General features: G+C 47.9%; 1 protein-coding gene across 3 annotated transcripts in view; it reads left to right on the top strand.

Annotated features, from left to right (window-relative positions):
* The window catches only part of DTX2 (deltex E3 ubiquitin ligase 2), a 64042-nt gene that overhangs the window by 31525 nt on the left and 20467 nt on the right, over window positions 1-12050 (top strand). Inside the window, exon 6 of one of the 3 annotated variants that reach the window (XM_065418100.1) lies at window positions 9240-9371. The exons of the other annotated variants lie outside the window; for them this stretch is intronic. Coding sequence (XP_065274172.1) covers window positions 9240-9371 — 132 coding nt within the window. The remainder of the gene's footprint in view (window positions 1-9239; window positions 9372-12050) is intronic. 3 annotated transcript variants of the gene reach the window in all.

The following is a 12050-nucleotide window of genomic DNA, read 5'->3' as shown; positions in this document are numbered from 1 at the left end:
TCTAGAGTGTCCTGTCATGTAGACAGGGCCCGGCACGGGATAGAGAATAAAGCTAGTGTGTTTGAAAATGTATAGAAAGTGCACACACCAGTAGCTGGTTGGCTTTTCTCAACCACATTGCGGTAAGTACCTACTTGGTTTTGTATTGCTGTCCTTGCTTTGGTAATAGGGTGGGAACGGTCCCACCCTTGTCTTTCTACAATGCCACAGTGTGTAGACTTGTTGCCTATAAGGGCAAAGGCTGACAGAGAGGGGAAGTCAGGCACTGTAGCCTAGGGGGTGGAGTCAAGCATTTGGAACTTGGTTAGCAATTCTATGGATGAAGCATGAGTTCTCCTGTAACTGCGGGAGTAAGTAGGAGGAGCTTACGTTTGCCGTTAAAGTCTGCAGCTCTGACTCTGAATACTCCCAGGGAGCAGATCTGTTAGGGAAGGAGGAATCCATTTGTACATAGTTGCTTTTCAGAGTAGAATTGCACCCTGCGACTCTATGGCATTGTCTGGATAATGATCCCACACCCATGTGGTTTGCAATGTAACTGCTAGTCTGTGTCCCAGAGGGTGGGAAGCTTGCCGGTATGTTTGCCATCTCTTAATTCAGCTAGTGCACAGCAACTGGGATTCTAGTTTGGTGGCATCTTCTGAAACTGGATGCTCTACTGATCACATGATGTCTTCTGCATACTAATGCAGTCCATGCACTTTAATAGTAGCACAATACCGTGTCACTGTCCCGGGACAGAACGGCCACAAGGCCCATATGGTGTTGTCCAATATTGCCCTTGCATGGCAGGACATCTTTGAGTACATAACAGAACATCCTCCGTTCCTCTCCCCGACTCCCATCCTTTGTATTCTGTCTGTTTGGACTGTAAGCTCTTCTGCAGCGTACCGAGGCGAATACTCCACAACCTGGGTGTGTCCGTCCTCCAGCACTGGGGGCATGTTTGTAGTCGTGTCCTTGTCTTGTACATCTAGAAAGCGCCTAGTGCACAATTGGTGCTGTCCAGTTAGTCGTAGCAATTACATATTGGAAATCCTCAAAATGTTCAGCCAATCCGATCCCTCCCTCTGCTAAAAATTCTCAAACCTACTTAATGGACATGAGCCGTTGGGCCAGACTCAGACCTGGTGTGAGTGGCTGACCTCAGTGGCGTTTCACCTTTTATACATGCTCTGAATTTGGCTCATTACTATATGCAGCGACATGTCAAATGGACCCATTCTATAGGCACCGTTACAAAGGAAACGTCTGGGTTAACCATATCGGTCTAGATTCAACCAATCTGAATCAGAGCTATATTAATAACTGGCTGCTGGTATGTTCCATATACGGGTCATCCAGTCTCAGTTTGGAAGAGGCAATTGGACTTGATCAAATTGTTCATCTGATGGCATGCTTTAATATAGAGGAACTCCAGGAGGTAACCGGTCAATAGCACCAGCCTTTTACCACCCCCTGGGTTTAAAAAGTCACTTTTGCAATCAATTCTTCTACTCTTGTTGGAGGCAGGGGATGCAGGAACGAGAATTTAAAAACTTTTTAAATCTCTTTAGTTTAAAAATGAGGCCAAGGTCTGTGAGATCATATGTAAATCAGCTGACAAGATGCACTCTGCACGACTGGAGTCCAGAAATGCTCAGACTAGGGCGTGATCGATGGGCAAATGCTAGCTTCTAAAAGGCAAACGCTCTTCTTGTTTAGATCTGAATCTTTACAGGGCCCGCCTTTGACTGGAGCGGAGGGTGGTCATCTTTAACGGAAGCACCATGTTGCCTTTTGTTCAGGGTAGCAGCCTTTAAAAGGTCTGAGGGAGCTACAACAGGACACAATTTTTCTTTTTCAGCAGAAAATCTATTTAGAACGTGACTGTAAAAGAAGTCACAGAGGAAAGGTGTGGGTAGCTTAACTAGTCTATGTAAGGAAAGGAAATGCCCAGGAACATCTATGAAGAACCGCAGGCAGTGGAGTTTTGGGGACAAGAATACTGAGTTTCATCAAGGCTTTACTTGGCACGGCCTTTAATTGGTGACCTCTCTTTCCCATCTTATTTGGCTACTGTGTCTTTGGTAACTTCAGGACCTCTCTTCGGAAACTTGAAACGCCTCTGTTGATCTTGATTCCCCAACTTTTCATGCTTCAGATGACTTAATAAGGCAAAGATCCTCCTTGGACACCTTCTGAGCTCCACTGCGCAGTTCTCAAACTATTTTGTTCTGTGGATCAGCGGGAAGGGCTGTGCGGGTCACTGGAGCTCCATAGAGCCATGTGAGAACCTCACTGAGGCAGTTCAGTGATGGTCTATACCACCACTCTTAATAGTCTGCTCATCGTTGGCTGTGCAGAGAGAGGCCCTTCTGGGGGGAAACAAACAGGCACAAAACTGAGCTGTAGAGTAATAAATCTATTGCTGTGCTGGATTCTCTCTCGTTTTGTCCATTCATTAGGAAACTAGTTCTATTCTGGGATGAATGGACTCGTGTCTCAGGAGCTTTGGCTACCAGTCAGAGATGCTCCTCAACATGTTTGAAACGGGCCTTGTAACTAAAAGTACACTTTGGGGGTCTTTGTATTTACCTTCTGGTTTTTGATACGTTAAGGTGCACATGGCCCCTGGTTTCCAACTTTAAATCTCCATAACCATGGAGGTCAGGAATGATCTTTTTTTTAAAATGCAAGCTGAGAGTCTCATGTATTCACATGATTCCAGGGGCTGGAGCTTTGAAAAAAAACAAACCCTCAATATCACAAGATCAATATCAGTCTAACATTGTGAGAGTTGGCAATACTGCGTAGGATCTCCATTGTTATTCAAAGGAAAGTTCTGGTCCCCGTGCAAGTCTTAACTCTAAAGTACATTTGAACAAAAACTGGCAGCCGGACAAAGTGACGTGTTCTAGCTTGCTCACGTATCCAGCCTGTATGCACACACCCTGCCACACTCTTATTTATGGGTGCTCCCCATCCTCAGTCCTTGCACAGCACAGAACAGTAAGAATTTCTTTGAATGGGAGACCAGTTAGATCCTTGATTGCTGTGACCATTGCCAGAGTAAGACTAACCTGGCTTACAACACATGTGTAGTTTCTATGCACAAACAACATGCTAAGATCTGCACTGCACTGGAGGTAGATTTTCAAATTCCAACACCGATCCAATAACAGCAGCCAAATTCTCTGCTGGAGTCAGTGGCGTTATGTCAGTTTGGCTCTGACACTTTGGGCTGGTCTACACTAGGGGGGGGATCGATCTAAGATACGCAACTTCAGCTATGTGAATAGCGTAGCTGAAGTCGAAGTATCTTAAATCGACTTACCTTGGGTCCTCACGGCGTGGGATCGACGGCCGCGGCTCCCCCGTCGACTCCGCTATCGCCGCTCGCTCTGGTGGAGTTCCGGAGTCGACGGGGAGCGCGTTCGGGGATCGATATATCGCATCTTAACGAGACGCGATATATCGATCCCCGATAAATCGATCGCTACCCGCCGATACGGCGGGTAGTCTGGACATACCCTAAGGGTTGGTCTAAGCTACAGAGTCTATGTTGGGATATAGCCACTCCCTTTCCGGGAGGGGGAGTATATGCATTGGTGCCGCTGCAGTGCTGTATGTGTTGCATGGCTAACCCGCTGCGTAGCTCTGAAAATACAAACCCGTCCTGTCCCTAGACAAAAGCTTAGTCCTCATTTGTCGCTCTCCTGCAGTGGGAAATCTGCATTCCTTAAAAAGCTCTTGCCACTCACTAGCCAACTTTAAGGAAGACGTAGTTTAAATCACGAGACATCCTCGTGTGCTGTTTCTTCTGTTTCATCCCCACGTAGATCATCGTGGTCATAGAAAGAGTCAGAAATATCTTCTTTGAGCCTTGTAATATGTGCCCTGGTTCTAAGGAGCTGAGCACATGCCTATAAATACTTGTCATTAATGGATACAAACGTAATTGGCTCCCTCGTCTTGTTAAATTGATGCCAAGAGCCCCAGTGATGAGACAGAGTTAATGCACTGGGTTGACCGGTGTTGCAATCAGAGGGCTGCTCGGGTAGGCGTACTTGCGCTCGCTTTAATCCGCCCAGCACAGCTAAAAATAGGCAGGAGCCCACCGCGGCATGGACTTGAGCTAGGAATGTGGTTACGTACCCTGGGTTCCAGGTGGGCTGGTACAGTCTGGGCTGCTGCTTCCCTGCTATTTTTAGCTGTGCAAGCTAAATTTAAGCTAGCATGGGTTTGTCTACCCAACCTCTGATTGCAGTGTGGACGTACCCAGTGATTTCCGGGTGCTGAAGAGGAGTCAAGCATGATAAGCCACAGTTTCAACAGCAAAGCCGGCTTATCTGCATAAGGAAGCATCACAAGTCATTTTTACCATCAGGCTCTACAAGGGTTGATTGCTGAGTGCTGAGATTTCCTGTGTTACATTAGAAGCTTAAGGGAAAAACAGCTGCTGGCTACGCAAATGATTCAAATGTGAGTGAGCCCAAACAGTGATGCACCAAGTGACTGGCCCCTTGCTCAGTGATTCCTTGGTTTCAGGAAGTATGTGCTTTGTCACTGTTGCGCACTTCAGTTCGTGCTGCGTTTGATTCCACTTCCACGTGTCTTCCCCAAAGACAACAGACAGTAGAGGAGAAGGACAGCCCAGTAGTTCATCTTCCTGCCTTCATTATAGATGCTCCGAGGAGGAATCGCTCGTGATGTCATGTGATCATTGCTGTCTATGTTGAATAGTAGATATGGTTTCACCTCCTGACGTGCTGTGTGGGTATAAAGTTCATGTCATACATTTCTATTTTATTTATGATGATTCATCACCTCTAATATGCGTTGTTAGTGTATTGTCCCAGATGCGCACTGGTAAAGATTAACTAATGAAACTGATATATTCTATGGCCTGTTTTCTACAGGAGGTCAGACTAGATTATCCTAATGGTCCCTTGTGGCCGTAAAAATCTGTTAACTCCGTTTTTTCAGATGCTCAGTTCTGCAGCTCCTGTGCTTTCTAATGGCATACGCACAATATTTCCGTGATCTTCTCTAGAGCAGTTAAGCTTAGATCATTAATTCACTTCTCAGTTGCGTATCAGTTGTGTACATTTGAAGATGATCCTGTGTAGCACTTTGTTCAAAGTTCCTTACAAACTTTAGCTGATTAATTAACATAATCAAATTGTCCAGTTAAGAGGAGCTTTATCATTTCTCCTTCTGTGGCAAGCGGAAGAACTGTGTTTACATCCCTGCCTGATCAGAAACTTGTAGGCTGATTTATTATTTATCAGAAGCAATTTTGCCTAGTGGCTAGAACACTGGACTGGGGCTCAAAAGACCTGGGTTCTATTCCTGGCTCTGCCACTGGCCTGTAGAGTAGCCATGGACAAGTCATTTCCCCACACCTTGCCTCAGTTTCGCCATCTGTAAAATGGGGATAATGACACTGATCTCCTTTATAAAGTGCTTTGAGATCTACAGATGAAAAGCTCTGTATTGAGAGCTAGTATAAGTACCATAGCACCTAGGACCCTAGTTATGGATCAAGATCCCATTGCGCTAGGAGCTGTACGAACACAGAACAAAAAGATAGATTGTAAGCTCTTTGGGGCAGGGACTAAATATGACAAGAGGCAAATGGATTCAGACCAATAGGGAAGTACAGGGAAGCAATGAAGCGCTCTTGGTGACAGGCAGTGGACTCAGCACACCAGCACTCCAACGGTTGTCAAGTGTAGGCTTCATGGCAAAGGGGAGTTTTGAGGAGGGATTTGAAGGAGGCTAATGAGGTAGCTTTGCAGACCTTTGCAGGGAGCTCCTCCCAAGAGCCAGGGGCAGCATGGGGAGACAGTGCGAAGGGCTTGTTCGAAAATTTAACCAGTAGATGCCTTGGTACTACAGAGAACAAAATATCTTGACTTCTTCTGAATACGAAAGTGTATTATTCCTAGGGCTAATATTCCAGTGTGGATTTGTGAATCTTCCTGCCTTAGTACCATTTTGACAGTCTAGAGAGGCACAAATCACTTCCGTTTTTGTAGCCCAAATCCTTAATAAACGTGGTAAAGCAAATTGAATGCTGTTCTGGGTCCATACCCACCAGTGCTAAGGATGAATTTGTTCGCCCTTCAGCCAATGAAAAGTGGCCGGTGGAACGTATGGGCAGCCAGTCGGTAATAGCGTGGTTGCAATGGCTGAGGTTAAGGAGGCTGGAATAAAAATGATCCACGTATTCGCCATTAACGAAAAGAAGGCCGTGTCCCATTGCTGTGGAAATGGTTAGGATGTTGCAAAAGGATTTCAGGTCTAGTCCCGCTCGGTGCTTCCTGGAAATTGAGGAGTACCCTCAGCTTGCACTGGAAATCAAGGGTGCACAGCAGTCTTGCAGGAACCAGGTTTTTAGTCCAGGATTAAAAAGAAATTCGGTTCTGACTGGCATTTTTCATTGGTGAGCTTATGGGCCTGATTCTTAGCTTTGTGTAAACTGTTACATTGATTTCTAACCGCTGAGAACCTAGCTCTGCTATCGTTACCAGGACAAAAGGTTAATAGCTTAATGTTTTCACCCACTAAAAATCAAGAGTCTCCCTTTGTCAACACCCCACAGCTGCTGGGGACTCTCTGCATTTCCTGTCCCACTGCTGCTGCGTAAGGAGTGCGTGTGTGTTGTGGTGTCACAGTCCACCACGGTGGAAGCTGTTTGGAGATCCGGAGTGCTGGCCTCCAGCACGGTGTGTGGCAGAGGCCCTTAGCTGGTGAGAAGGCAGAGAGCTTCCGTTTTCTCATGTCTCTTGGTAAGCAGGAGTGATGTGAAAGGAAACCCAGAGATTGACATTCCTCAGAGATTTCGTTAAAAATGATCTTTCATGTCTGTTGGAGTGTGGCTTGTAGTTTATCCATGTACTCTGTGTCTAGATCTCTTTGATAGAACTTCATTCATCTCCTACAATCCTTTCCCTCTTCTCTCTTCTATCCTTTTTTCCTCTTCCCTTTATTTTTCTCTCATTTTCCCCCCTTCAATCTTCCATTTCAAAGGGGTTGCCTTTGAAATCATCTCTGTTTTAGTCTGACACGCAGTTCTAAAATGCCCATCACCATAATACTTGCCTGTCAGAGTAACAATTTGTGATAGCTTTTGCAATGCTGTAGAAAGGATACAAATATCAGGCCCAGTTCTTCACTGCCTTGCACCTCTGGTAGTCACTTGTTAGAGAGGAAGGATGATCTTGTTGTTAAGATGATGGACTGTGGCTTGGGAGATCTCGGTTTAATTCCCAGCTCTGCCATAGGTGTTGCAGGTGACCTTGGGCAAGTCACTTAATCTCTGTGCCCCACTTCCCCATCTATAAAAGGGTTTAATAATCTTTCCTGTCTCCCACCTTCCGTGGGCTTTGGATCAGACCCTAAGGTTGTCAGGTCTTAGTCAGGGGCTGTCCGTAGCTGTATAAGAAGGAACCCTAGGAGTTACTGTAAGGTGTTGTAAAGTGTGTACAGAATGCGGTCCTTGCTGTGAGTGGAGAATTCTTATTGGACGGCATTTCGCCCTGACCTTGCACAGGGGTGTTTGACTCTGCAAAGTCCATAGATGCTCTTAGTGAGTTTTATATTTTAGGCCGAGCTGATAGTGTCCCCCTGTACTTAAGGTTTCTTGAGATGTCCCATGCCAATACCCTGTTTTCAGTTGCTTATAGCTTGTGTGCATGTATCTGATATTTTATTGTACTAGTTAAAGAACGATTTCATTTTGTGCATCTTTTATGCTGCCTTTCCTTCCCCAACCGAACAAGGGTTTGAAAAACAAAATACTTAAAATATCAGCTAACAGAGTTATAAGCCATTGGTTAACAACACTCCCCATGTAGGGGAAACCCTAATAGGGAAATACACATTGCTACATCTCATGTACTACCCTGGTGGGTAACTCTTGCTAAATGTTGACCACTGTCAAGAGCTGCATTTAAAAGGGATTTTCTAAATATCCTGGTGTCTGTCAGGGTAGAATACTCTTCTGTTGGGGAGTGAGGTAGGCAGGCGGTTCCTTGAATATATCCGCATTCGGGCAGTTTTATTACATTAGATTGCATTACAGGATTGCAACTGGCCTGTATTTCAGTAGTGAATGTTGCAGCATTAGATCAATAGAGTCAACCCTGAAGTTCTGTCTGTGCCAATTTCCCTTTAGGGAACAGGTGTCCTTTTAAGAGGAATAATTAACCGAATTCAACAAATCCGTCGTAGGACAGTGCTTTCCTGTGGCTTTGATTAGCAAAGCCCCGAAGAGATCCGGCTGAAGTCAATGGGGTGCTGTAATGCTTGAAGCTAAGCATGTGCTTAAGTGTTTTAATGAATCGGGGTCAATGTGCAGACGACGTGTCCCAGGCTGTATGAGGCCTAGAACATGACAGTGAGCCCAATTCTGCTGTTGCACTGGTGTGAATCCAGTGTAACTCCATTGAAACCAGTTGAGCCACTCCAGGTTTACACCAGCATAAATGAAAGCAGGGCCCTCAGTCTCAGCCCCAAGGAGTTTACAATCTAAGGGTACGTCTATACTTACCTCCGGGTCCGGCGGTAAGCAATCGATCTTCTGGGATCGATTTATCGCGTCTTGTCTAGACGCGATAAATCGATCCCGGAAGTGCTCGCCGTCGATGCCGGTACTCCTGCTCCGCGAGAGGAGTACGCGGAGTTGACAGGGGAGCCTGCCTGCCGTGTCTGGACCCTCAGTAAGTTCGAACTAAGGTACTTCGACTTCAGCTACGTTGTTGCGTATCTTAGTTCGAAGTGGGGGGTTAGTGTGGACCAGGCCTAAGGAACAGATTTGGAAAGTGCTGAACGTCTTAATGTGGAGTCAAAAGTACTCACCACCTTGCAGAGCTGAGCCTTAGAGGCACTTACCATCTAACTAGCGGAGTCCTACATCTACGCTAATCCATAGGCTCCAAGTCCGAGGTGAAGACAGGCCTTCTGTTAAAGCAGCGGCTTCAGGTAGCATTTATCAGATTCATTAACATATTCCACCGCTTTAATTTACCATCCAAGCCGTTCCTCCTCTGGAGTCTCCAGTTCCTGTCCTTGCACTGAAATCAAACTGAATCACCTTTCCCATTTATTTGCTTTACAAATACTTTGTGTTCTTTGAATCAAGGTTTTTTTTTTATTTTCTTTGAAAAATTTGTTCCTTTTCCCCCCCCCCTTTAAATAAATTTATTTCCGCATTGTTTCCTTCCTGCATGTTGACCTCGTGTCCCCTGTAGGCATGACGGCTATGCTGATGTCAGCCACTGGACTTCCTGTGCGTCTGACCTGTGCGCCACAACCTGCCAGCACCCGTAGAGCCACTAAAAAAAACAGCTCAGTTAAGGAAGGGAGGAAAGTGTCCAAGAAAGGTAGTTGCTGCTCAAACTCTCTGGTATTTGCTTCAATCTCCTTCTCTTTATCTCTGCGCTCACTGTTCGTTTCCCCCCCTTGGCCTGCCTGTCTAAATTGCCGTGATTGGTGCACTCATTTCATAAAGAGGAGCAGGGCTCGTCTCCCTTGCGCTAAACGCTCCTTGACACATCGGAAAATAAGCTTGTAAAAATAGACCATGCCTCTAACTAACCCAGCCCCTTTCAACCGGTAATTAACATATTGAATAACCCTGCAGCCAGACACTTAGTTCAGACCTGTCCCACCGGGATCCTCTATCCCTGACAACCAGGGCTTGCTGGGCACTCTGAAGGTCAGTGATTACCATCTATTATTTGTATTACTGTAGCACCAAAGAGAGTCATGGCCCAGGACTCAGCGTGCTGGGGTCCCTTGCTGATCAGGGAGCTGGTGAGTTCCAGAGTTGGGGGCCCCTTGTGGAATACATCCTTCAGCTGCTCTCCAGTGGGTCTTCAGCTTGGGTGGCCCTGCTGGTCATCCCTGAGCACAGGGAAAGAGGTGCCTTTCAGACAACTCAGTCCCTGGCCATTTAGGGCTTTGCTGGATGAAAGGTGTTAAACCCACTTCCTACAGCTCAGCATTGGGTTGAGCGGGTGGAACGGGGCCGGCTGCATGTTGGTTTCCAGTATCTCTACCCAGCAGTAGCAGCTACCGGGGCCCTGTTGCAAGGCTTAGTCATCTCCCCAGTGGTTTCTCTGCTTCCTGCTCTTCCCCATCTCCCAAGCCGTGCAGCCGCAGCTTTGTGGTGGTCATTGTTTCACAAGCCACCGGAGAGCCGGGCCTGCGTGTTTGTGTGTGCCAGCCCAGCCCCGGGCTCTACCATGGGGAAAGGCCAACGGCAGAGCTAAGGTGGAAATCTCGGTTATTCCATCCTGGCAGTAGTGTGCTGACTCTGCTTGCCAGCCCACCACTGGGATAGTTTCCCTTCCCGGCCCAAGCTAAGCCGCTCGGCCTGGGTGAAGCTGCTGGGCTCAGGTTTCTGCCTGAAGAGGGCACTTGGCGTGGAACTACACTACCAGAAAGAACGGGTCTTGTACCCAAAGCTGCAGCCTGAGCTGCAAGGGAGTGTCATAGGGATGGGCCACTTCTGCCTGGCCACGCCTCCCATCAGAGTGCCCCCCCCCCTTCTGCACTTTGGGCTGTTTGCAAATGGGTGAGGAGGGCTGAGAGAGGCAACACAGTAGGTTTAAGCAGCATAGACTCATAGAAATGTCAGACTGGAGGGGACCTGGAGAGGTCATCTAGTCCAGCCCCCTGCGCTGAGGCAGGGCCAAGTACACCTAGACCTTCCCTGACAGGTGTTTGTCCAACCATGTGCCACTGGCGACCCCTCCTATGTGGAAACCCAAATGGGGTCACTAAAGGGGCAGAGGGAAAAGGTTCTATGAATACGTTGGGGGGGGGGAGATACGGGAGATCTTGGCAGTCAATGGAGGGAAGGAGGAAGTGGGTTGCAGGGAGGTGGGGAGAGAAAGGTGAAGATCAGGGGACCCTAGAGGGAAGACTAGAGAGGGAGATGGAATGGGCATACACCACCCCAGGAGGAGAGTGATGCTGGGGGAGTAATGAAAGGAGGGCAACAGAAGAGAAGGGAAAGGGGACAGAGAGACCAGGCTGCGAAGCAGAAGAGTAGAGGACGGAAGGGAGGGTGAGCAAGGAGTGGGGGACACCCGACTTCGGAATGGGCAGGAGGAACAAGAGAGAAGAGGTGGAGAAGAGACGTAGCGTGGAAATGGAGAGCAGTGACGAAGAGCCGAGCTGGGTGAAGAGCTCCGCCCTGGCAGTGTGGGCATTGAGCTCCTGGCATTAATTATTACAAAATGTGGATGATTGAAACAGGTGCCTGGCAATTCTCACCCATATACAGAGAGGGGTGCCTGTGCCAACGTGCTTCTGATCTAATTGGGGGGCGGGAATATGCCCTCAAAGTGACTGAGGACCAGATCCTCACAGGTATTTAGGCACCGAATTGATTTCAATAGGAGTTGGGGGCCGAAATTCCTGTGAGGATCTGGGCCCACAAGCTTAAATTGGGCTCCCTGGGTCCCAGATTGACTTGTTTAGGACTCTGAATTATTCTGCTTCAGTTCGAGCTGCATTAAAGGCCGAGGAGGGCAAGTTGCAGCTGGAGGAATTGAAGAGGGAGTGAGGTTGCTTGGCCTGCTGGAGCTTTCCCACAGACAGGGAGCAGCATGAAGGAACAGGGCGGAGGAGAGCACCAGGCGGGGCTGAAACAGGCCGAGCACAATGAACGGGGGTGGTGGGTGTAATGGGTGATTAGGTCTAGACTCTGGTCATAGCCCCATTGACTTCAATGGAGCTGTTCTCCTTTACTCCAGCTGAGGATCCGGCCCTAGACAGATCCTCCTAGCTTGGTCCAACTGTAAGTTCTGTGGGGCAGCGATGGTAGGTTTGTACAGCGCCTAGCGCAAGGGGAGCCTCTAAGCACCATCGCACTATGAGTGACTGACTGGTTGTGAAGCAGGAGCTCGGTGGACGTCACGCTGCAGGACGGGACGGGTGGTAATGGGGCCAGGACAGTGGGCTGGAGACAGTGCTGTGCCGGACTCGGAAAAGGGCCCGGGAGATTCAAGGTGATGGGGAATGAGCCAGGAAACTGACAGAAGGGCCAGAGG

Source organism: Emys orbicularis, chromosome 17 (assembly GCF_028017835.1).
Source record: "Emys orbicularis isolate rEmyOrb1 chromosome 17, rEmyOrb1.hap1, whole genome shotgun sequence".
NCBI lineage: Eukaryota > Metazoa > Chordata > Testudines > Emydidae > Emys > Emys orbicularis.
The sequence above is the reverse complement of the archived record's forward strand: the minus strand, read 5'-3'. Positions and strand labels throughout refer to the sequence as shown.